General features: G+C 54.0%; 6 protein-coding genes across 6 annotated transcripts; 3 read left to right on the plus strand and 3 right to left on the minus strand.

The window, feature by feature from the left end:
* Positions 1-3,804: 3,804 nt before the first annotated feature.
* Positions 3,805-5,375, minus strand: BGZ61DRAFT_554729 (uncharacterized protein; the record flags this gene model as incomplete). Its single annotated transcript, XM_046255590.1, has 4 exons — positions 3,805-4,530; positions 4,649-4,676; positions 4,910-4,982; positions 5,105-5,375. 4 exons carry the CDS (start codon positions 5,373-5,375, stop codon positions 4,258-4,260), a joined length of 645 nt encoding a protein of 214 aa, XP_046099882.1. The 3' UTR covers positions 3,805-4,257.
* A 2,979-nt stretch (positions 5,376-8,354) lies between these two features.
* BGZ61DRAFT_361285 (uncharacterized protein) lies at positions 8,355-9,497 on the plus strand (the record flags this gene model as incomplete). The annotated part of the gene is made up of 1 exon (XM_046241255.1): positions 8,355-9,497. The coding sequence occupies one exon, from the start codon at positions 8,355-8,357 to the stop codon at positions 9,495-9,497; it is 1,143 nt and encodes a 380-aa protein (XP_046099883.1).
* A 3,039-nt stretch (positions 9,498-12,536) lies between these two features.
* Positions 12,537-15,772, plus strand: BGZ61DRAFT_97569 (uncharacterized protein). The gene is made up of 6 exons (XM_046257284.1): positions 12,537-13,405; positions 13,494-14,713; positions 14,762-14,922; positions 14,973-15,003; positions 15,055-15,225; positions 15,274-15,772. The coding sequence occupies exons 1-6, from the start codon at positions 12,626-12,628 to the stop codon at positions 15,653-15,655; spliced, it is 2,745 nt and encodes a 914-aa protein (XP_046099884.1). The 5' UTR covers positions 12,537-12,625; the 3' UTR covers positions 15,656-15,772.
* A 1,541-nt stretch (positions 15,773-17,313) lies between these two features.
* Positions 17,314-18,479, minus strand: BGZ61DRAFT_360897 (uncharacterized protein; the record flags this gene model as incomplete). The annotated part of the gene is made up of 2 exons (XM_046241214.1): positions 17,314-17,398; positions 17,470-18,479. Coding segments are annotated over 2 exons (1,095 nt in total), but the record flags the coding sequence as incomplete, so codon positions are not given.
* Positions 18,480-19,251: 772 nt separating this feature from the next.
* BGZ61DRAFT_97574 (uncharacterized protein) lies at positions 19,252-21,157 on the minus strand. The gene is made up of 2 exons (XM_046257285.1): positions 20,315-21,157; positions 19,252-20,265 (listed from the first exon to the last, which is right to left on the minus strand). The coding sequence occupies exons 1-2, from the start codon at positions 20,906-20,908 to the stop codon at positions 19,339-19,341; spliced, it is 1,521 nt and encodes a 506-aa protein (XP_046099886.1). The 5' UTR covers positions 20,909-21,157; the 3' UTR covers positions 19,252-19,338.
* Positions 21,158-22,359: 1,202 nt separating this feature from the next.
* On the plus strand, positions 22,360-23,201 carry BGZ61DRAFT_361250 (uncharacterized protein; the record flags this gene model as incomplete). The annotated part of the gene is made up of 2 exons (XM_046241252.1): positions 22,360-22,580; positions 22,661-23,201. The coding sequence occupies 2 exons, from the start codon at positions 22,360-22,362 to the stop codon at positions 23,199-23,201; spliced, it is 762 nt and encodes a 253-aa protein (XP_046099887.1).
* Positions 23,202-24,837: the final 1,636 nt, after the last annotated feature.

The raw sequence follows: 24,837 nt of genomic DNA on the forward strand, positions 1-24,837 counted from the left end.
TTCACGAAATCTTCCTCTTTAATTCCCATCATCTGGCCAAAGGCATGTCATACAGAATGCACGACGTGAGGTAATCCCGGGGAGAGTCGCCGCTCATGGCGGGACCATCTAAATCGAGAAGCTTCTGCTGCGCCTGGGATTCCATTCGATTCCATGTATAGCTGCGAATGTAGCAACCCTGAAGTGCAGCGTTCTGCAAGCTCTGTGCTGACCGGTGTTGGACAAATGCTTGCAATTCTTGACGTGGCTCTGGAGCCGCATCTGCTGGTGCGCTGCCAACGCCAATTTCCTGCAGCATCGTTTCAAATGCATGCGCTATGGCTTCTCCAAGGTCTCCTCCATGTCGATGCTCGAAGATACCGCGACGTATGTCACAAAGCATGATGAGACTTGAGGTTCCAAGTCTTTGTCGTTGAAAGAGCTTATTGATGACGATCTATATGCGGCCCCATGAATAAATGCCGCAGCGATCTTACTGCATATTCAACTCAACAACTGGAGTTTCTTTTATCCAGTGGTGCAAACCAGTAATCGGAAGATTTTAGGAGATTATGGGTTTATCTTTCTGATACTGGCACCAATTGCTGTGGTTAGGTTAAAAGGCCGAGTACGTTATAAAATGAAATGAACATAAATCAATGACGTGGCATAAGCCCACGCAGATTTTTAATAGATATTTGGGTAGTTGTAATTTATTCCAAATCGTTTATTTTAGGAGAAACGCTATATATAGTCAAGTTGAAGATGTATCCTGGAAAGCAGAATCCCACGATGCTTTCAATGACGGAGAAATTAAGCTACTCATATGAACAAATGTGTGAGAGAATCGATCCACGGCGTCGAATATTAGTACGTACTCGTTAAACAAAGCTTGGGAATTTACAACCGAGTGGTTGCTGTTGATGGGAGAGAACAAGAAGAGTCTAGTTTAATTCGGAAAGTAAGTACCACGGTAAATTGAATATGCATTCGTGGATAAAGAGAGCAACTCAAAAACATGGCGCCTGAAACGATGAGAGCATTCAAAGCTCTTTGATCTGCCTAAGAGTCCGTAAGTGACAAGTAAGTGTGATAAACCAGTCTCAACGGGCCAGGGAGCCAAGTACTGAGAGTTTGAGGCCGAGGCCCGGAAACTTGATGTTTGCAATTAAGCCTAATAACGGACAGGTGGATTATTCAAATTACTGGTTATTCCAGCCATATTTGGGATGAGATCATGATGAAGGGCCAATGTTTCAGTTAGTCGAGAAACCCAAGCATAGAATGAAACGCTCGAATCAGTAGTTGCGGCAGTCATATCCCCTTGAACCCCTGGTTTAAGTTTGTTTGACTGGGTGTTTAAACGAGCGGTATTGGACCCAAACACCTGGATCATCCACTATAAACTTTGACAGAGATCTTTGTAGGCAGTCCTGGTCTCAAGTGAAAAATATGATCTTTATGACGTTGATTGCAAGCAAGTGGAGCTCAGGATTGGCGCCTGGGGCTGGTATGTATGATAAGACAGACGGGCTTAAGTTTGTAGACTGCTTGGTGGGTGGATCCAGGTCGCTTTTCAACTGGAGATATGACATAAATCTGGACTGTTATACCCCAATTTTGGTGTCCCTGGTCGCGAGTCATGACATTTTCAGAGTAGCATTATCACATAGTATTACCGTGAATATTGTATTAAGATGGTTTTATGATCTATATGAGACATAATATAGCGGTGTAACATAGATATGATTTGATGAACAGTCTATTAAATACATACAATCCGAAGTCGCGAACAAATAAATAATCAAAGACCAGTTATAGACCCTTTTGCCATCATGAACAGCTTCAACTCTCCCATGTTCATCCCCAACAACCCTAATCCTCGTTTCCTTGTTTCTCTCAATATTCAGCATCGTCCAAGTTATGCCTCCAACTTTAGATCGTTCATGAATGGGCGGTCAAGTTCTTACCGCCGTCAAGGTGTTTGCTATGAATGGGAATCGTCTCAACTGCTCACCCAGACGCTTCAAGTGCGATCCATTACCCTACATGTCGCCGACCAAGTCAAGCGAGTTCAGGCATTTCGTTCTTGCATTACCACCACGGCCAGGACCCAGCTGCAAGATGCCAGAAGAACTACAGGCCATAGTGAAGCCACTGGTCGATGATGGCGAAGTGAAATGGATTGAATCCCATTTCAGATTAGGTTGGATCCTCGATCCTGCTAATGTCTACCACTCAGAAGCAGATATAAGGAAGGCCAGGTAAACGATTGCCGATCGAACCAGATGCTTAGAGAACTGGTGGGCTCTGGGCGACGGGTGTTCTCGGTTATCACAATATCACGCACCACCCGGCACAACTTGTCGTTCTTGGATCGCGCAAAGCGATTTGCTGGGCAACGTGGAGCCGCGTGACAGCGCCACTCGTTGGAAGTGGAGGCGAGAGCAACAAATTACTAATGTTTCCGAGTCTCATTACGCAAAGGTTGGCTGTTTCGACCAGCTCGTTGAAGGTACTGCAGGCCTGCGTAAAAAGTGGTGTCGCTGATAAAACCTCGCGTTATCTCGTGATTTGCCTCGAACAAGACGCGGCCGCTTCTCATGCCGAGTCGTTCATCATCTCCGGGCCTTGACCTATCTTTCGGACCTGGCCGAGGGGAAAGAGAGAAGTAATCCCATATCTTGTGATAACGAAAGGGAAAATACCACCCACACAGCGCTCGGGAACAAGACAGTGAGTGGGGAGGGATGGGGTTCGCAGTGACAGATTCGACGATAACAATTGGGCTACCTTCTGCCAGTGACAGTACTAGTGTCCTCTCTCGGAGCCCGAGGATCTCAAGCCTGCTGAAACATGGAGAGAGTCTGCCGGAGTCTGCAGATCTGGAGTTACCCCTCGCGAGATTGATGATATGGCGATCATGGAGCTTCCTGATGACAAAAAGCCGAAGGGACTCCGGGGTATTGAATGGCGTCACCGGAACGCTCGTTTCCCAGACAGTACCTACAAGGTCACAAATCCGCATATTGTTACCATGGTGCGAACTGCGCCAAGGTTCACCGATGGACACAGCCGAGCCCCTAGAGTCACCGGTGAAGACGGATTACGAGGTGACATCGCCAAGAAGGCCTAGATATGCGCGGCCACAAGAGGGGAACGAGGAGCAGAGTCACAGCAAGATATCACATCGACGTAGCCCTAAGCTCGCAAGCTGCAGAGCACCAGAGCAAGCTGCAGAGCACCTAGTCGAATCACTCCGTCTCCACACGCGGCAGAGCTACCGGGCAGGAAATGCAGGGCCGTGTAACCCCAGGGGCCAAAGCGCCTGTCGCTCCTTTATCCTTTAGTCTGCGCAGCTCGGGCTTGTCATGTGGGTTTGAAACGCAAACCACGGAGATCAGGCCGTCGCCGCGACGGCCCCGCAAGACGAGGAGCCCGGGAACTCGCCCCGGAAGAGGCAGAACAGCACGATGAGAGGTGAGGGGGGCCCGTCCAAGAGGGAAAGGGAAACCGAGATGGAGGAGACGCTCCGATGATACCCGTGCAGCCAAGCCACGGGGGCCGAGGGAGAAGGGACTTGAGATGAAGAAAAAACTCTCGCGGAATCAATGATGCGGAATCGCAGATGAAGGATTGAAAGTGGCTGCTCCGCGCGGTTTGGGGTGGCTTCCCGCTAGGCGGAGCAACCCTCCGGAAAACTTGATGGTTAATGAACCTGGCGAAATGCTTCAGGGGCATTCATGTTGTGAGATTTGTTAGCGGCATGGGCGGTTTCATGTCTTGCAAAATGTTAATCCCGGATCAGATTGTTTCTTCAACATGTCCCGTATGCAGAAACACTTGACGCTGCGTCGCATATCAGACATGTTGGCCACCACTAGATGAGGCCATGAGACCTCCATCAAACGCGTGCCATCGAACTAAAGCCGCCCTTGATTCGGATTCCCACACACGCCCTCGGTTTGACAACCACCCAGACCAGGAGATCTGACAGATCTAGGATGTTATTACCCGCGTGTAATGCACGAAGCCACCATGATCGATCCGATATTGTGGAGTCATGTCTTACGAGCACACCACTGACGAGACCCTTTGTGTCACCCAAGCCTGCGCCAAAACTGTACAGCCACGCCCAGGGCCAGTGGGTCGGACAAGAACAAGACAAGCCAAGATAGCGCGGTGCCAGGACAACAAGACAACACACAGCACACAACAGGCAGAAGCTGCGTGGTGCGCTGGTGCCAGATTGTCTGAGCGGGCGCTGGTCAACATGGTCTAAACCTTGCTGTGAAGGGCAACAGCCGCGCGCCAATCCCCGTGCTTGTACGACGCAACCCCGGACGCGGCCGCCGCTGTGCGAGGACAGATTGGTAGGGCAGAAATGGGGTCATCCCAAGGTCCACTGCCGATGGATCTCGTCGACGGAGGATTCGTGCGTGGCTGCAGAGGCTGTTCTCGAGCAGCCGTTACCGGCATGGTTGGCTTAGCATGCAAGTTGTGTTCAAATAGTTTCAAAGTTACCTCGTGGCCGCCTTTGGATGCCCGTGGCTGAAAGGAAAGAGGCAGTAAGCTTACGGGCTACTGGCAGCGAAGAGGACGACGTCTCACGGGCTGAATGTCTCGCGGGCTGAACGTCTGGCGGGCTGAAAAAAAGAAAAACAATTACCAGAGCACCCATCCATCCATCCATCCACCTGCCTTACAAAGAGCACGCCATCGACTTAGACGCTGCCGGTTTTGGTCTCGGGCCAAGAGGTCATCACCCGCCTTCACCACTCGACTGGGAACCGAACAAAGACTAGGGCACCTCACACTTGCGACTATTAGCACTTGGCGAGCTTATTATTTCGGCCAAAGTTGCGAAGCTTGCGAAGCTTGCGAAAGCTGTCCTGGTCCGGAGGGATCGGGGCCGAGCGAACGAGCGTACAGTATCTTGGGGTTCTTGGCATCGGGCCTACTGCCCCTGGTGGCAAGTCCCAGCGCACCAGCAAAGCAACGGCCTGGATTGAGAATAGCTTCAGCGGGCAGGGGTGAGGCAAACCCTTAGATCCGTGGCGGATCGCTTCCCCGTCAACACCATATTAACGTCGCATTGCTGAGCGGGGTCGTCATGCGGGCTTACGAGTCCAGCCCCAGCTGGCCATGTGTAGGCGTTCGTTCGTTCGTTCTTTGTGGTATGGACTCGTCCGCTCGCGCGTTGTCGAAAAACTCTGAGGAACCATGACAGACAACGTGTCTTGGCTGGGGGGCCAGGGCGTCGCTTGAGAGGCTTGGGGGAGCATCCATGATCCAGCCTCGATTTTGGCGGCGCCCTCCGATGCGTCGGCGTCGGTGGCTCCTGTCGCTGTACGCTGGCTGCGGAGAAAAGGCCCAGTATTCTCCAACGTCGCCATCCCCAATGGAACGTAGCTGGCTCCAACTAGCCTCCATCGTGGGAGGAGTGGGAACTGTGGAGCTGTGGAGGGCAAACACAAAGGCACTTGGCCCTGGGATTAGCAGCTAGCACGCAGAGCAGCGATTTATTCTCCTCCGGATCTGCAACGGGTGAATGTCTTGGCCTAGTTGGCCTGTTGGCCCTAGGAAGGATCGGCACATCTCGAGAGCCTCAATCAATCTCCTCGTCATCAGCTAAGGAAAAGCTTGACGGTCACATCGGCCAATGGATCGTGCCCGGTATGCCTCGCAACGGTTGAGAACGGCCCATCTCCCTCCACTGAACCATTTCCCATCTGATCCGCGACGCCAAAAGATTGTTAGTGCTTTGGTGAGCTGTCGCGAGCTGTCTCGAGCTGTCTCGATCCTGCAAGGCTCTGTTTTCCCGGCGCTCATACCACCACACCACCACCCAACCATGCTGCATCTTCAGAGCACACCCGGGCTCGCAGGTTTCTTTTCCCTGCGACCCTCTCGGGATCCGCGATGCCTGTTACAGGCCCCTGGTAGGTGACCTCGGTAGGGCCAGAGTCGAGCGAGGGTGGAGGCGAAACGGCCACCCGCCAGGCAGGGAACTCGGCTGAACCTTGGTTTTGGTGTCAGCATCCAGATGGATGGTCTGGACCACAAAGCGCCAAAAAAGCCATGTCTGCTTATTTTTGAGCTTTCAGCATATGACTGGAAAGCCACTTCTTGTCGCTTTCACGAGCTGGCTTCGCGGCTATACCGAAGCGACAGTGGGTGGCGTATTGTGGGCTGGAAATGCAGCGCTGGGCGTCGGCGAGTTCCTGTGTACCCTCCATCCCGGTTCGTTTGCGATGAGCTGCATCGATTTCCCTGCTTCTCGGCATCTAAGATCTGTGGCCTGAGTGGTCAATCCGAGATCATGCAATTCTTGGATTGTGACTGCTCGCCTTTTTGTAACATCATTCTGCCATGACATCAGCTTCGGAATCTCTCCGTCATTCGCGAACCGAAGCGATCATGTCGGTAGCTCTCTCCAATATGCTGATACCATCATATCATGGCCCAGCCCGGGCCCCAAATCCATGAACCACACCACCCACAAACAGAGCATCTTGAGAGATGAAGGATGAGCCCCCGCTTTCCCAGACGCGCGTTAAGAGTAGCTGGTCGAGTTCGTCCCAATTGTCCACGCTCGACGTCGGCTGAGACTCGAGGGCTGTGCGCCTGCGCCAGCCGGCATCCGACTTAGCTTCTGAGATAGTTCCGAATTTGGATCGAGTACAGCAGCTCCTTGCCAGCTAGATCGGAGCTAATAGTGCGCGGCCCCAGCCAGTTACAGCGCACGGAGATCGGGTGGTAGCAACCTCGTCGCCTCTTCTCTCCACCCAAGGTGCCAGTCGTCTCAGCAGCTAAGCTTTCTCCCCGATGCCCCATACGACGACGGAGCGCAACGCTTCGGCCGAGAGCTGCTGGGGTCAGGGAGGGAGCCACTGTGGACGTCCAAGCGATGCAAGATGCTGTTTCCGGGTGATAGTGACTAGTGCGATTGAGTTCAGTATCAGCCCATTGTTCAACTCTCTGGCGGCACATTTCCCGAGTCTAGATCGATCCTCGAGCATTGAAATCCGTCTTGCACAAATCTCGTACCCAGCGGACGGAGTTCCCCGTTGTCTTGTGTTCCTGGAGCCTGGGTTCGAACCATAGCCTCGTTCTGTCGCCACAACGGCGATTGCCACGTTGAATCACGAGAAAGCGTCGCCCAAGACCCCGTTTGGGATAGCAAGGCGTCAAACCTAAGAGCTGCAAAATATTGAGGTTCATTAGCCCAAGGTCCGTGAAAACCATGTCCGCACACTTGTCCTGGAGGGGGCAACAGCTGCCATGGTATTGTCCAGGAGGAGGCAAATGTAAACGCCACTGCCCCCGGCCCTGGGGATGGTAATCATAGATGGCACACACCTCGCTCGCCCCCCCCCAGCTCGCAGTTCCCAGTTTCCAATGCCCCAGTTCATTGGAGTTCACGCCACAAGGATCCAGGGTCCGCCCTGTCGGCCTCCACGTTGGCACCGTGTGGTTCCCCTCCGCTCGCCCCGCGCGGCCCCATCAGACTGTAGCTCCTCTTTGTGCCCGATAAGGCCGCTCGCAGCGCAAGGGCAAGGGGACATTGCGGCAGCGACAGCGGCTTGGTCCCCTCGTTTGAGATGCCGTTACCATCCGTTGCCATCAACAAAGCACGGGTGCTCGAGCTGGCATCGGGGCGTCGGAGTCTCGACAGTGCAATGAGGGATGCCAACCGGACCACTTCCGCTAAGGTGGCCCAATCGGAACTCCATGAACTCAGACTCGCTGGCTTGCTGACCCCATCGCCTTGCAGAAACATGTCTGAACCTCGAGCTTCTGATGGAGAAAGTCTATTCCCCCCTCCTGGCGTACTACCGTGGGTTGCAGCCAGGTGTGCTGTCCCCGTCCTGGTCTGGTGTGGCAAAGCTCTCGTAGCTCAAGCCTGGTGTGTCGCATTCCGACCTTGGCAGTTGGTGGCTTGTGAGATGCCATGCATATTTGAGTGTCCCATCGCCCTCGATCTTCCCACGCCCACTTGATACTTTTAAATTCCCCTCCTTCAAATCTCGGCTGTGAATTGCTGCTTGTCGGTTCCCCCAGTGGCCCACTCATATAAACACGTCAAACCCACTCACCCAGACTTCCTCCTCTTCCCAACCGCCTCCCAGTTCTGCCTGATCCAGACACAACTGTCTCACCCCCCACTGCTGTTAGGCAAGGAATAGACAGTATCGAAAAGCAATACAGCCCAGCGTGCCGTCTTCATTGGCAAACCGACCTCCAACCAGTCAACCCCGTCATCGCCTGCCCACCCCAACCGGCAGACAACGTAAATCGAATATCCAACATCAACAACAGCTATCCGTGGACCTATATTTCCGATGGCAGCCTTCGTCCATGCTTGGCCTCCGATGGCACCGGGAGAACTTTCGTTTGGCCAATGCTTCGATGGGATCACCTCGACACCAGGAGGGGGATGCCTGATGACCCCTCCTCCACCATACCGCATCAACACATCTTCCCCCGCATCTCGAGGCAACATGGTATATCAACAAGCGATGAACCAAGTGGCCGATGCCTCATTCTTTGACGAAGCACTCGGCACTTCCCCAATCCCGACAGAGGTTGGTCTTGGCTTTCCGCCGCCCCCGCCTCAATACGTTATGGCAGCGAAGATCCCCGAGGATCATGAACCTGCCCAGTCAGTTTTACCGACCGTAGAACACGAACAGAAACCGCCCACCCGATCCCAAAACCGACGGAAATCCCAAGCAACTTCAACCGTGTCAGCATCCAGTGCCTCGGCATCCGTTCCTGATGCACCGAAACCAAGAAAGCGTGGCCGGAAAGCTAAAGCCGAACCTAAAGAGTCAACAAGGGCACGCCGCACTCAAAAGGAGGAGAGCGATGAGGACGAAGAGCTTCCAAAAGATCCCCGGCGAAGGCGCATCCTCGAACGCAATCGGGTCGCTGCTACAAAGTGTCGCCTGCGTAAACGGGATGAAGCATCAGCACTCGCCTCTAGGGAGCAGGCCATGGAGGATCAGAACCGATACCTTTCAACATCCTTCGACCAACTGACTGCCGAAATCTACCATCTGAAGACCCAGCTCCTGCGGCACACCGATTGCAACTGCGTCCTCATTCAAAAATACATCGCAAACGAAGCGAGAAAGTCCGTCGACGGCCTCTTGTCTTGCTCTTCAGCCTTCCAACTCCCTACGGACAGACCCACCCCTTCATACCATCGGGGCTCAAGCGGCAGCGGAACAAGTGGAACCGATTCGCTAAGCATACGAACACCCGAGATGGAAAGCGGTCCACCAACATGGACTGATCCTTTCCAGCAAGGCTCGAGGTCGTCGGAGGTCGAAGATGATATGTTTGACATGGTGTTGGAGCCGTTCCAAAAAGAACCTCCAATGCTCTCGAGCCAATCCATGTCAGATATACCTTCCTTGTCCCGATGCGACCAAGGAGTATTTGCTAGCTCGGGGCCACAGCTCCAGCCAGTGGTTGGAATGGTCTGGGAATCACAATGGGGATTTCAGTGATATCACCCATAGTGATGCTTGGTCGATAAAAATGGCGAGAACACAAAATTTGGTGGGAAAAAATAACGTTGATCTTGCCTCTAGGGCTGTGTGCTTCTTTTGGATCCTGGTTGTGTGATGTATATTAGAACTGACGAGCAGTCGCCGGCGCTTTCAATTATCGGAGGTGATCGTCTTGTACATAAGGGGGTTTCGCGGAGTGGGTTTGATGAGGAGCCGAATTAAATGATATTCAATTCATAATCTCAGACCATATCAAGCCTTGAGAAGCATGTGACAGCTTAGTGCAAATAGGCTGACATGGAGTTTCATGGACCAAATTGCAAAAAGTCGTCAGTGACGTTGTGAGTTGATGCATGGCCCTATCCCGTGGTGTCAACCCTTCATGTCGTTTCGCGATGTGGCTAAACCCGGTACTTCCGACTACCAGGCATTAGCCAGCAGGGGAGCTCAAATTACGGGGTGAGCTGTGCCTAGAGAGGCCGATGCTTTGAGCGATTCCTATATTGGCTTGAGGAACTTGGGGCAAACAATCTCGAGATAAGAGATTCACCGATTTGAGTGTGGTCAGTGTGTGAACCAATGACCCACTTGTAGGAACCACAAGCGAGGCCTGGGATCGAAGTTTGTATTGAGGGATCGGGCATTAATTTAGGTTGGGCTTTCGAAGTTGGCGGATGGTTGACAGGACCGATGCGGAGCTCTCAGAATAAAGGCGTGAAATCCACCGTGGCAAGATCGTTTTCTCCTTGTCCAAAACTGCGATGGGAAACCCCCAACAATTTGGGCTACCAGTATCCATGGGTTGGGTTGAAGAACGAATGGCAGCTGTGTTCCTTGAGGTGAACGAGTGGACCGTTCCGTGGCATGCAGATCGTGGGAGTGTGGGGTGAAACCAGATCCCACCCGCCCCCTGCTGTGGACTCTCGTGCTGCCTGCAAGGAGAATGCAAGCGACGCGAAAACAATCATGGCTGTAGCATTCTAAACTTGGCGGTGGATGCTGACATTCACCGCTCCCTGTTGTCTTGGGCCATATAATGACAGGTCTGTGTACGAAAGTCGGTGAATGCAAGCGACAGATGGGTCTTTGCCGTCTAGACGCGTTGGGCTTGCAGGGCTTCGGTCGCGTGGACACGGAAGCAGCCTGACGCTATTAAAACGGCTCTTGGACGCCTCCAGTAACCTATCAGACAGTGGCACTAGCCAGGCGAAACGAATCGCGAGTTGTGACGAAACTGAGAATGCCCACGTCACTCAGACCACAAGATGAGGTTGTCGTGTCGGATTGCTAGCCATTGGGTAACAGATTGAGCTTCTCTTCTCTCTTTCATGCCTAGCAAGACCAGGTTATCCATGCTGTCAATGCTACTTGTCTCGCGGACCCATTGCTTTTTCTTCCTTGCATTATTTTTTCCGGACAGACGGACGCCCGTTGGATGGTCATAACGCGGGCTTTGTACGACGTGACTGACACATGGGTTGAGTGGCATGCTTCCGGCAGAAGAAGCGCGGTTGGGGAGCAAAGTCATGCTGTCCAAAGTGGCGATGATCAACTGATCCGGCCCGCCAACATCCACTTGGTCAACATTGGCGGATCCGGATGCGGACAATGGGACACGCAACGTGCTGCCCTTCGTCCTTCGAAGTAACAACGCAGACGGACCGGTCAAGAGTTTGAACATTTGCGCTGGAAGGACGCTCTTTTCTCAGGCATGCAATCCACCACGGGTCCGGGTCCGGTCGCCTGCAGCATGGCGTCGGGGATGCCACAGCACTAGCGGTTGACGTTATGAGACGCTGTCGGCCAGATTTCGCCAGGGGTTCCGGAGAAGCGATCCAAGGCCTTGGTACACCGACCGATGCAATCCAATCAGCCCTTGGACGCGCACCTCAGCCCGCGACCAGGCTCGAGTGGGTATCGCTTCGCACGACGTGACCCTTGTCCTGGCTTCGAGAAGTGTCACCCACGGCCCACGCCAAACTTTCTTGTCCCGGCCAAGTCGTATTTCAAGCTGGACAGTCCCGCCCTGGTTGACTTTTCTTCATTGCCGTTAGAATCTCGACGACAGGCAATTGCTGCAGGCGGTGGATTCAAAGGGCATTCGACACCAAATCCAGCACGTACGACCAGCTTACCAGTGTCAGCACCACTGCCCATTGAGCGTCACGTTGATCGACACACCACCATCGGGGATTTGAGCAAAATCGGCGATCATTGGCTATCGCCGGGCATGGTGTGGCTGAGGTAGAAGCTACATTTGGCCGTTGGACATTGATGAAGGTCGCAATTCTTTGCTATCATCTCGTGTTGCACCGTTGAAGTCGTCTGGTTGGGACCAAAAAGAGGAAGTGAACAAGAGAGGGAAACTTGCAGGATTGTTTCAACTACGCTGCAGCGGGTGTTAGCGTTTCGAGCGACCCGAGTCAGCAATCAACCGTCACCACCATCACCTGTGGTTCACATCTCCAAACCAGCAAACTCTTCTCTCCCCCCGTCAGAAAGGCAGCCCGGGCGATCCGGATTGAGTGGGTGGCAAGGGACTCCAAACTTCATCTCAACACTGAACCGGAGAAGAAATATTGTGCGTCCCCCGCCTCGCCATTGTTTGGGCCTTCCTCAACAACCAACAAACGGGAGACGACATCCTCGGCCCGTGAGGAAGGAACCAGCCTCTTCCGCGCAAGGGCAGGCGCAAGGACTGATAACGGCAGGCGCAGCTCCCCCCCAGCTCTCTCTGGGGTTTCACCCGCCCTGTCGTGACTTCCCTGTTTGGACCTTCACCGATTTTCATCGGTGACAAAGCCATTCACGCCCGTTCCCGCATCGCTGTGCTTGCGGCGGGCACGACTGGCAAACAATCACGGCCCGGCACCAAGACGGATCCCTTTTCTTCTTTCCCTCACCCGGGTTGAAACTCGACAATTCCCTCAACCAAACTCCCTCCATCTTCTTCGTCCCTTTCAACGCGGACCATCAGTTCCCTGCTCTCAGTAAGCCGATAGCTTGGTCAACATCTCGGGAGCACGGCATCCCCTTCAACATCGCTTCACCTCACATCGAACTCTCGCCACTTCAACCAACCCCTGCCTATTCTGGTCAATCGCGTCGATTTCCATCCGTTCGTCATGACCATGGTCTCACCACTTCAGGCCACATTGGTGGTGCTGCACTATGCATACCCTGCGGTCATCTTCCTCTACTTTCTTGTTGCCTCCCTCGTCTCTGTCTGCAACGCCCAGACGGGAAAGAAGGACGTTGAGTGCAAGAAAAACCGCCCCAGCCAGAGAACAGTCTGGGTGCTTTCTGCCCTCTCCATCTTGACGTTTGCGGGCCAGCTGGGTGTCATCGGTACACAAGCGCTTTTGACGCGAGTGTGGCCCACGGAAGATGACATTATCATCAGCCACTTGTCGTGCATTCTGGTTTTTGGTATCCTGGTCAGTCAGCACAGTGATGACGAAAAAGCGACCTCGTATCCCTTCGTGGGGTCCTGGCTGCTCGGCTTTGTCTTCGAAATCATCATCATTTCCCTGTCTGCCTTTGACGATGTTTTCGTCGCGTTTCACTCCTTCGACATTATCGACATGGCCTTGGTTTCCACCCGCTGCCTGATTTTCCTCATTCTCGCCGGACTTTACTCTTTTCCCGCAACGGACAAGGTGGGAACAGACGAAGAACGCCAATCCCTCTTGCCCAAAGATACGACCACTTGCCCTGGAAGTTCGGCCGGTCAGTCTCAAAATAGCCAGGAGTCTGGGTATGGGTCGACACTCCAGGCCGAAGAGGAATCCACTGAAGAGGCCCCAGAATACAACTGGGAGCGACGCGAGAGGGAGGCTAAAGAGGCCATGAAGAAGCGTCTCGAGGAGGGCGGAAATTGGATTGAATATGCGAAGGGGTTCAAGGTACGATTTCCTGCTTGCTTTACATTTGACCAGCCTCGGGGGTTGTACACCTCGTTTCCCATGTGCATTGCTAACCCAATCGTTTTAGATACTCTTTCCATATGTCTGGCCCGTTGGGAACGTTGGCCTTCAAGTTCGCGCCGCCGCAGTTTGCGTCTGCCTCCTAGCATCAAACGCCCTTCATTTGCTCATCCCCCGCCAGACTGGTATCATCATGGACAGCTTGAGCGGCGACAACACCAGCAACCCATGGGTATCTGTCATCATTTTCGCGGCTCTTCGCTTAGCAGCCTCCGAATCAGGCATTGAGCTTGTCCGTCAGTGGCTTTGGGTCCCTGTCAAATACTACTCACATGACGCGCTCACACGAGCCGCGTATTCCCACATGATGCATCTCTCCGCCGACTTCCACGACTCCAAGAGTTCATCCGACATGATGATGGCGATTTATGGAGGAAGCGCTGTTTCAAACGTTATTGAGAACGTCTTTCTGTACGCTGTTCCGATGTTGATCGACATGGGTGTGGCTGTTGTCTACCTCTCAATCACATTTGGACCCTACGAAGGATTGATTACTGTCGCAACAGGCATCTTTTTTCTTCTCATTGCCAGTCGACTCGTGGCAAATTCCAAGGCTGCCAGTCGAAACCGCGTCAACGCCCTGTACGAGGAACACTATGTCCGACAATCTGGGTTCCTCGGATGGCAGACTGTCAGTGCATTCAATCAGATTGGCTACGAAGATAATCGACACGCCAACGCCGTCACAAACCGTTGGCTTAGAGAGCAACAATACGTCCTGGGATGGTACATCTCGATTGGATTCCAAACCCTCGTTCTTACTTCGGGTCTCCTGGCGAGCGCCTTCCTGGCCGTCTACCGCATCCGAGTTGGGCATGCCACAGCTGGTCAATTTGCAATGTTGTTGATGTACTGGGCTCAATTGACTTCCCCGCTCCAATTCTTCGCGAAACTGGGCAAGAATATCAGTGATGATTTCATCGATGCCGAACGGCTCTTGGACATCATGCGCACCAAGCCATCGGTCGAGAACCAGAAAGGGGCACGTCCACTCAAGTTTGTCGCCGGCGAAGTGGAGTTTGATGGCGTCAGCTTCAGCTATGACAAGCAGAAGGGCATTATCAAAGATGTCAGCTTTCATGTGCCGGCTGGGCAGACGGTTGCCTTTGTTGGGGCGACTGGTGCAGGAAAATCGACCCTCATAAAGCTCTTGGATCGCTTCTACGACGTTGCTGATGGCTCTATCCGTATCGATGGGCAGGACATCCGAGATGTCGACCTGTTCAGGTTTGTAATATATGTATGATCCTATTGACTCTCGCTAACCTCTAGCAGCCTACGTGATCGAATCGGAGTCGTCCCACAGAATCCAATCCTGTTTGATGACACAATCATGAACAACGTGCGATATGGGAGGATCACCGCGAGCGACGAAGATGTGTTTGATGCGTGTAAAGCAGCATGTATTCATGATAAGATCAAGGGCTTTACTCACGGCAAGTTCTCCTCCCATCCTCTTAGCAAACAGTGAACTAATACCAATTAGGTTACAAGACTCGGGTTGGGGAACGTGGAGTGTGAGTGTTTGCCTAATCATGCTTTTGAGAACCCCATACTGATGTACGCAGAAAACTCTCCGGTGGTGAATTGCAGCGCATCGCGATTGCTCGAGCAATGCTCAAGAAGCCTGACATCGTCTTGTTGGATGAGGCGACAAGCTCAGTTGATACAGACACCGAGCAACAGATACAGGTGTCCTTTAAGAGATTGTGTGAAGGACGAACCACCTTCATCGTTGCGTGAGTTCCCTACAAGCCCCATCACGAGCCCAGAAACTAACAAAACAGTCATCGCCTCTCAACTATCATGAACGCAGATCGAATCATTGTGGTGGAGAACGGAGAGATCCTTGAACAAGGCAACCACGACGAGCTGATCGTTTCGGGAGGGAGATATGCCGATTTGTGGTCGAAACAGGTGTTTATTAGACCCAACGACGACGACAAAACCACGGAAGCATCGGCTGGCCAGGCAGGATTTGTTAATGACTTATCCTCGGAGCAGACCAGAACCGAGCTTTCGAAGGTGAAACCGGTACCATCCGCGAAGGACGAAGGAGGACCCGAGCAGAATGACGTGGGAGAATCTTCACAGCAAAAGGTCGACGAAGAAGGAGCGGCGTCAACGCCAAAGCGCACCCAAGAGGTAGACTCTGCCAAAGCGAACTAGTCTTTGGCGATTCTAACCTCTGGTTGCAGGGATCCCGCTTGAATCCCGTTGCCCCGACGTTCACGCCGCGTTCGCCTACCAAGATCAAACCGGAGACAACCACGGAGATTTCGACGGCCTCGGACGACTCAATCGCCAAAACCAAAACCACGGCCATTACTACGCCACAAACGAGCCAGCGATGGTCTGACGAGGTTGCGGCTCAAGATAACGAAGGATTAGGACCACAACCAATGAACACTACGACCGCCACTTCAACCCAACCTAGCGACAAACAAAACAACCCGAGATCGGTAGTGACGAGCCTTACTAAACAGGAAAGACAGAAAGCCTTTACGGCGGCGGTTGATCGTGCTCTGAGGAGAACCCGCCGCAATCGTGATGGGGGGAGTGGGGAGAGCAAGTCGGCGAACGGTATGGTGCACCAAGAGGTAGATAAACGTCAAGTCAGCCACTAACTATAGAAGATGAGGTCAATGGCGCCTAGGACCCGTCAAAGACCAGAGAGCCTGAGCATGACGTCGCTCAACTAAACCCTGTCGAGCTGAAGCACCCTTGTTATTCTCGACGGGTGCAATCCAAAAGCGAGCCCTCTCAGGACTCGGAGGAACCAGAGGCGGAACAAGGAGCTCTCCCAGTCGTTTTGGAAGAGCCAACAATTCTGGTAATTGTGCCTAGTGACGTTTGTGCAATATATCCTAACTTTATCCAGGCCCATCGTCACGCTTCAGCTCCTCCTATGAAGGTCAATCTCAATCCCCGCTCGCAGATTCCCAGACTTAATGAGCTTCGCCAAATCTCCACTGCTTTGCAACCAGTTTCTACAAATACCATTGATGGACCAAGCAACATCAGACCTACTGTGGTCCCTTCACCCCCAACTGAAGTCGTCCGCGGTCGCAAGAACCAATCTTCTTTCCGGAGCATCAGTACCAAATCCCTCCCAGTCAGTATGGGGAGCATCAACGATGTGGAAGAAGAATCAGAGAACAGCCCTGGCGATAAGGGCAAGAGAATCATCGGCGATGAGAACGAGCGTCCTCCCGACAGTGCCGAATCTGGGAAGATGAACACACGACGTGCAAGTCGAGGTAGCAAGCGAGGAAAAGGATATTGGTACCGCGGGCGACGTGGTCGAGGAAACAATCGAGGCGGCGTAACACCAACCAATTCAACTTGAGTATTATTCCATTTTCCATTTTGAGGCAACATGACATTACGACATACATTCTCATATACCTTGGGCAACCATGAGGAGCACATGCGGACGAACGGTTATCATGAAAACAAAAAGGGAGGAATCAGCATTTCCGGTACAGTGAAAAGAGTCAACGGTGTCTTGTGGGGTTGTTATGACTTAATATCATGGCTAGATAAAAGGATGCATGGATGGGTTCCAATCATATGGACGGCCGGTTGCTGGAGTTGTACACTAACTATTAGGTTACTTGGTATGGGTGAAGGATGGATGGACGACCGGAGCAGTAAAGGTGGATTGATCAAGGCGAGCTTTTGCAGTTTCTATTAAAAGAATCCCGGGATATTCGCAGCTGCTGCACTGTCCCATTTATACATACGTCGTGTCGCGTTGTCTCTTAGATCCAATCGTTACGCGGTCATAGTGGTATTGTCTACACTGTCCTACCCATCCGTTACCTTTACTGTCCAGCACCGCCAGCGCCGCCAGTACCACCCGGGGGCGCGCCGGGGCCGCCAGGAGCACCTCCCATCATGTTTCGGGCCCTGGAGGATTGTGTGAGTGAGCTGTGGTGAGACGCAAACGAAACTAGGGCAAGGTAAAACAATGAACTTACATATCGGCAATGTTGGGGTCGGCCATGAGGCTGTTAAGGTCGGGCATGCCGCCACCGCTGGAGAAGCTATCGGCCATCTCGCGCAGGCGGGGGTTGCTCATCAGGTTGTTCATCATATCGGGGTTGCTCATGAGGTTCTGGGCCATGCTGGCGAACATGGGGTTGTTCATGATAGCGCCCAGGTCAGGCATGCCACCGCCGCCGCCGCCGCCGCCACCGCCGAGCATGGAAGCCAGGCTACCGAAGTCGGGCATGCCTCCAGGGGCGCCGGCACCGGCACTAGCACCGACGTTCAGGCCGGGGGAGGAGCGAGGCAGAGAGTCCTCGTCGATGTTCATCTCATCGACACGGCGCTTGGCCGTCTCGAAGCCCTTCTTCATGGCGTCAGAGCCTCCGTGGCCCTCGTGCTCAATTCCTTGAGCGTAGGCGTCCATGGCGCCCTTGGCGTCGCCGAGAGCGAAGCGGGCAAGGCCGAGGCGGGACCAGGCCTTGGTGTAGGCCGGGTCGATGGTGACAGCGGCCTCGGCATCAGTCTTGGCCGAAGCGTGGTCCTTTGCGGCGGAGTGGGCGGCGGCACGGTTGGAGAGGAAGACGGCGTTGAGGGGGTTGAGGCCGAGGGCCTGGGTGTACAGGTTGATGGCGAGGGTGTAGTCCTTCTGGGCCATGGCGGCGTTACCCTTGCTCTTGAGGGCATCGGCAGCCTTCTTGTCCTCCTCGGAGACGGGCTTGTCGGCGGCCTCGGCGGGCTTGTCAGCGGCGGCGGCGGACGAGTTTGACAACTTGAGCTTCTCGTAGACGGAGTAGACCTGCAGCAGGTTCTGGGAGCCGATGGCGGCCTGGACGGCGGGCTTGTCGGCGGGGTCGACCTTGAAGGACTCGGCGATGCAGTTGATGGCGACGTCGATGGAGTCCTTGTCGTCGGCCGTCAGGGTGCCGTCGGTCGACGACGTGGCGAGGAAGTCGCAGATGGCGAGCGCGAGGCGCTGCTTGGAGGATTGGGAGGACGCCTGGTGAAGCCATGAGGGGACACGATCAGCCACTCATCCATGAATCATGATGCGCACGGCATGCACAGCCCGTACGTTCCACGCATACGAGAATACCAAGCGAGAATGTGTATAAAAGAATTATTACTTACCATGGCGGGCAGAACCTGTTGCTGGGCGGGTTGGGATACGGAACGGGTTTGGAGGGTTGGCGGGGTGTGGAGGATACGAGGGTCGTCGGCGGGCGGGAGAGACAAGAAGAAAGCAGAGCCCCGCGGTGAGAGAGCAGGTAGCAAGCAAAGCCAGCCGCACGGGCCAGATGTTGGAAAGAGATTCGGCCTTGGGCTGGAAGATTCCACGTGGGGCACAGGCGCAGATGTGGGGGAGGAGTTTGGGGCAGATGGATATCTAACAAACCGGTGTGTGCAGCACTTAACCGTTATGTAGGTACCGTTGATATATCAGGTAGTGATTGGAGAGACAAGTTGATGCAGGATGATGGAGGTAGGTAGGTCAAGAGCCGTTGACGAGATTATATAGCTAGGTATCATATGGCGGGCAGCTTGCAAGGTTGGAGCTGGGAACTCATTTCCGGTTACAAAGAACCCTTGGGTCTCCAGGTTCCTAGCCAGACCATCTTCCTACCAGCTTGGCACATACTACACCTTCAATCTATCCAAAAACATATCAAAACAAATACCTATAAATAATTCGAGTTGAATTTCTGGTGTCTCGCTAGTCCTATGCGATCCCCTCGTTATCCCTTTCCTGTCCTTTCCTTTCCTGTACAGTAATTCTGCAACCCCCCTAAACTCCGTCTAATGCTTCGCCAGCTCGTAAACCAAGGCTTCCCACAGGGCCGCTATCTGTTCGGGCGTCTTTCTCACTTGCCCCTCCGATGCCTCTCTACATTCTTCACCCTCCGCTTCCCCATGGCCGCCACCTTGCGGTACTTGGTGTACAGCCGCACCACGTCCTTCATCACCACCCACAAGCACCCGCCCACCAAGCTGCGTCCCCACTGCTGCTGGAACAGGCCCGGTCGGATGATGCCCACGGTGCGGAACCACGGATTCCTAGGCATCGTGGTCCACGACCTGGGCATTGCCAGCCGGAGCAGCTCGCCCATTACGTACGAGATTCCCGGTAGGATCAGGGCGCTGACGATGGCGTTGGACACGCCGGAGAGAATGGTTCCGAGGCCAGGCCGGCGTGCCGGAGGCGCTTGCGGAGCTTCGTGTTCGTTGTGCTGCGCAGGGAGGTCCGCAGGGGGTTCTGCCGGTGCGGCGGCCGGCTCTCGTCCTACCTCTGGAGCAGCTTGTACCGGGGGCTGGTCTACCCGTCGACCCCAGCCGCCTTCGATTCCATCTTGTTCATCATCAGAAAACTCATTAACATCTTCCTCAACAATGTCGACAACCTCCTCGATGACGATATCAACGACCAAGTTCCCCTCCGCATCGTTACCCTCCTCGTGGGCAATTCTCAGCTGCCCCGCTGCATCACCCCCACCCTCGTCGTCGTCGTCGGGCTCGAGCGCATCCAGGAGGTTATTCAGGAAGCCCAGAACGCCGCCGTTTTCGTTCCGCTGGGCAGCCCGCTGGTTGTTAGCCGGTTCCTCGTTCGGCCGGGGCTCCAGCGCGGGTAGACCCTGCATCTGTCGGTTGAGGTTGACCTCGTAGGGGAATACAAACTCCCGCCAGAAGTTGAGGTATGCTGAACGGAGGTAAGGGAACATGGTCATGGCCATCTGGGGCGAAGGAGGCCAGGCTAGGAATTGATCATCGTGCATGACACGGTAGACGCCGTACTAGAAAGACATGTCAGATGGCGCTCGTGGCAACAATAGTGGAACATACCAATGAAGCAGTAGGGAGGAAGATCTTGTTGCCCAACCACGGAGTCAACTGTCCTAGGAGCAAAGCCGGACCCACGTTCATGAGAATCAGCGCGTTGCCCAGTCTCTCGCTTGCCATCCTCATGATCCTCGAGTTCTGGCCACCCACATTCAGCTCCGGACCCAACATGAACTGCACCAACGACTCCCGTCCAGCAAAGGCCCACATGGCGCAGGCACCGTACATCTGCAGGCTGAACTGGACGCCCATAGTGACCGACGTCAACAGCATGAACGGGCTCGCGCGGGTAAACTTGGAGGAGACGACATCGGTCAGGGCGACGAGGGGATCCCAGGGGCCCTCGAGGCGGATCTGCGACTTGCACACGGGGCACTGCAGCGGCTTGTTGGAGCGCTCGCAGTCGGTGACCCACGAGAGCATGCAGTCCTGGTGAGCCTCGAGCGTGCAGGGACACGGGTCGACCCACGACGACGGCGGGTCGGAGGGCTCCTCATCGGTCAGGCAGATGAAGCATCGGCGCGGGGTGTCGACTTCGAGGCTCTGCGGCGCGGCGGAGCGGTCGGCGGTATCCAAGTTGTTGGTGTTGGGCGCCATTGTAAGAGCGTGTGTGTCGCGTGCGGCCCGGAATCTCTGGGCGACGGCGATGGCGATCGGAAACGGCAGGGTCGGGTTGGGTCGGGCGGGCAAGGCTATCTCATTGCATCGTAAAGACGACAAGGACGTGAATCAAGAAGCAATAATCAAATGCTGCAGACGAAGAAAAAGATACGCGCGCGTTTGCTTGGCTGAGGCGGCCAGGCGGTGGTTGGTTGGTGTCAGCGCTGATGTTCGGGTAAAGCTCAGCCAAAGCCGCTGGCTCAACTTCTGCTCGTGAGCCATCAGCTCCAGATGCGGCTTGCTTCTTCCGAGTGGAGGGGGTTACATCATCATCCAGATTCGGATGGAGGCGGCCAGCCAATCAGAGTAGGGGGGCTGACAGTTCCACAGCGACAAGCGAGTTCGTCAAGAAACAAACAACATTCAAGAATGGTGCAGCTCAGGCGAGAAATTCGTGAATAAGACGACGGTTGAATACTCTTCATCGGTGCTCGATACGTCATCCGGTCGAATAGCTTCTCTATTCGCACAACTTGTCACCCAAACAACCTACATCCTAGTCTTCAAGTAGTCTCACAACCTCATGTACAAGAAAATCCTCCAGATGGAACAAAATTGACCGAGCAAACAATACTAAAGACCTCACAAGTAAAAGTTTCCTCTTCCCGCTGGCCAGGTTACAAACATCATATGATCTCCCTTCCCATGTCGTGCAAGGACCTCTGTGCTCAGAGTTTATGCACGGGAGCGAACTCCCATCTTAATCCACACGGGACAGCACGCACCTCCTCGTCCGACATGGATGTCACAGAGCGGATCCCATGCTCTTAACAAATAGTTAGTATAATAGATATACCGAGTGCTTAACACTGCCACATGGGATGAGTCTCCCAAGAGTTGGTGGTTGACATGCCGGAATCAAGAACGGTCGCTGTTCCACTCCCTGACGGAGGTACTGTGCCACCATGCCAAGAATAGTCCATAAGTGTGAATTTGCTCATCAAATTCATCTTTTATTCTTCGAGGCGCCTCTCGCCCAGTGAGACCCTATGTCTGAGACAAAGTTCAGTCCCGAAGCGCCTCGACGCCGCGTTTCCTCCAACGCCTCCTCTCCAACATCGCCACCCAAGGGCCCCATCTCGACCGGTGATACCGTTGCACGATAAAAATTCCCAACCGCCCCCGACAGGACCTTCTTTCGATATCCATCGGACTCACATATTACTAAAGTGATCGTTTATCCGCCAAGTACCGGAGAGTACCCATACGGCCCCTGTGCGGGAGTATGAGCAAGTTTCACCTGCCTGGCCTCGTCGGTCACGCACCACAGCGCTCATCACATCGTACATCAAGTATTTCTCATGGCAGTAATAAACGCCCAATGCTCGCAGCCATGTTCCTCAGACTCGCCTCGTCGCCGTCTAAAGAGACACCGCCCTTGCATCACGATGGCCCGTCCGACCAAGCTCTCCATCGTCCTTCTGGGCCTTGAGTTGATCATCGCCACGACCGCAGTTGTGCTCTTTGGTCTTGCGTATCCGGATCGCTTCAGGTCAAAACTGTGGGGGAATGGGGGCGTAGAAGGATGGAACTCGAATCCTCAACAACGCATCTACTTCTATGCCAACCATCTCGAGCCGCCCGAGATTCCGTTGATCTGGTCGCAGAGGTAAGTAACTGAAAGACAACTGTCGCCAAACGGCCATCCCGGAATGCCAAAAACATTCGCTGACTTGTTTACGAGTCCAGGTTGACAGACTCAAATCTTGCCATCGCCATTCTCAGCTTCGTAATCTTCCTCGCTCGCGGCACCATGGCCCATCTCGACTACCTCCCCCGTTATGCCACCATCCTGTACGACATGCTTCTTGCGTTCCTTTGGATCATCAGCCTCGCCGGCCAGGCATCAGGGGACTTCTCCGACCCGAAACACCCGAGTGCGCACCCCTGGTACCTCACGCGCGGGTGTGCAGATGGCTGGGCAGGGACTCGGGGTTTCTGTCACGTTGCCCAGGCGAGTTTTGCCATATCGATGCTAGCTGCCATGCTATACTGTGGGAGACTACTGCGGGAGGCTATGTTGGTCGCATACCACCGAGGGAGGATACATGAGAGGAAGTGGACTGCTGTGGACGTAGAGGACGTGGAAGACGTGGAGGAGGCGAACGAGAAGCACAGTGGCGAAGACCGGGAGACCGGGATGAGGTTGGCTGTAAGGGAGGAGCGGTATGACACGGGATTGAGTCCTGTCCTGGCTTTTTTCCCTGCTGGGCCACATCGTTGGGAATAAGTAGATCATTATATTGATGGAGAGGGTGTTGCTGGGGGGGGGGGAATGTCAATCCCCAAGTGTCTAGCTGGGATGTGCTGGGATGTGCTGGGATGTTGGATACTGGTGGGCATCTAAGACTATATGAAACATCTCCAATCATCAACATCACTTCACATAGACAGTTACAAAGCATGCAGAGGTGAGGATGTGCTATGAGGACTCTTGTTGATCTACCAGTATCTGAATATTGTCATTCTGGCGAGTCTCTGATTATCCCATTCCCGGCACAAAACGAGTGGATCCATGCCTTGCCCGACTCCCTCCAGTCGACTTCAAACTTGTCCACGCCATCCCCAAATCGTTACTCCTCGAGGTCCTCAAGGTTCTCGTCGTCCATGGGGTGGGTAGCTTATTTGTGCTTGATTGGCAGTCGTTAGCGTTCGTCATCCACAGCATCTCCATAAACCAAGCCAGACCTGGCTTGGGTGAGAGTCCGGGGGAAACCATAACTTACAGGGCAGCCAGCGCAGGTGCAGCTAGGGCCGCAGCCGCAAGAGCCAGAGGAAGCACATCCACAGCCAGACATGATGATGGGTTTTGAAAGGGATTTTGGTTGGAGTTGGTGGTTTTTGTTGTGTGGAATTTGTGAGAGCTTGCGATGATGAGAGGTGGAGAAGCAGGATTGGAATGTGACACTGGGACGGTGTTCGACTTTTATACCTACTGTGAGGAGAGGAGGCAAGCAGGTGGCAGGTGGCAGGTGGCAGGTGGCAGGCAGGTGGCAAGACCTACCTACCTAACAAACCTGAGGTACCTTGCGTGGGCGAGAACCGCTCCGGCATTAGCTCACGCTCGGAGTGCCCCATTCAACTCCCGTCACTCTCCACTTCTTCAGGGCTCGCCGCGTTCCGCTTTGTCTCCATTCACTGACCTTACCTCGGCTGGTGTATTTAGCACTATGCGGCCGCCCAGGACGGGAACCCAGCACTCAGACAGGGAAGCTGCCTCATGAACATGCTCAAAACCGTGCCTCAGCTCGGGAGTGAGGTACCTAGAGCACATATGAGGGCCCCGTCTGGGCCCCGTCTGGACCGTAGCCTCGCCTTTGGCTCTTGGACGTTTCCGCGCGGCCCAAGCGAATGGCGTTGAGCCCCATCGTCGATTGGATGTACCTCCGCCAAGCGCAAGTCAAACTCCCCGGTCTGTCACCTGTATTGAGACGCTGATTTGATCATAGAGGCTTAGTCAAACCCTCCCACCGACGTCCCCAACGCCATGGTTTCATCAAACAAGGGCCTCGAAGGGCACGGCACATCTATTCCGGTTATGCGGTGAGCACGGCATCAAAAGGCACCTGTGGACATCCCATTTGTGCAGCTGGGCATATTCTCAGTCAGGGCAAACACTTTACGATTGCAGCTCTGATATTCAAAGCTACAGAAGCTCGGTTGCAAGGTAGACGGCCTTCGCCTATTGACGTCGATTAATTTTTTCATTACTGCTTTCGTCTAAGAGGCCAAGACCCAGACAGTAGCATCCTGGCCCTGAGACACACATCGACAGGGCCTTGGCGGGGCTTTTCGATCATCGCAAGCACAGACAATACTAAACTGACCAGCGAGGGGAGTTGGAGGGGTTGCTATTGGCGGGGTTT

This window comes from Ilyonectria robusta (assembly GCF_021365365.1).
Source record: "Ilyonectria robusta strain PMI_751 chromosome Unknown BGZ61scaffold_20, whole genome shotgun sequence".
NCBI lineage: Eukaryota > Fungi > Ascomycota > Sordariomycetes > Hypocreales > Nectriaceae > Ilyonectria > Ilyonectria robusta.

Coding starts and splice junctions, on each gene's coding strand:
- BGZ61DRAFT_97569 (XM_046257284.1), top strand. CDS start 12,626: ATGACCATGGTCTCACCACTTCAGGCCACATTGGTGGTGCTGCACTAT. Junction 14,714..14,761: donor CGAGATGTCGACCTGTTCAG/GTTTGTAATATA, acceptor AACCTCTAGCAG/CCTACGTGATCGAATCGGAG. Junction 15,004..15,054: donor CGGGTTGGGGAACGTGGAGT/GTGAGTGTTTGC, acceptor TGATGTACGCAG/AAAACTCTCCGGTGGTGAAT.
- BGZ61DRAFT_97574 (XM_046257285.1), bottom strand. CDS start 20,908: ATGGCGCCCAACACCAACAACTTGGATACCGCCGACCGCTCCGCCGCG. Junction 20,266..20,314: donor TCCTCCCTACTGCTTCATTG/GTATGTTCCACT, acceptor ATGTCTTTCTAG/TACGGCGTCTACCGTGTCAT.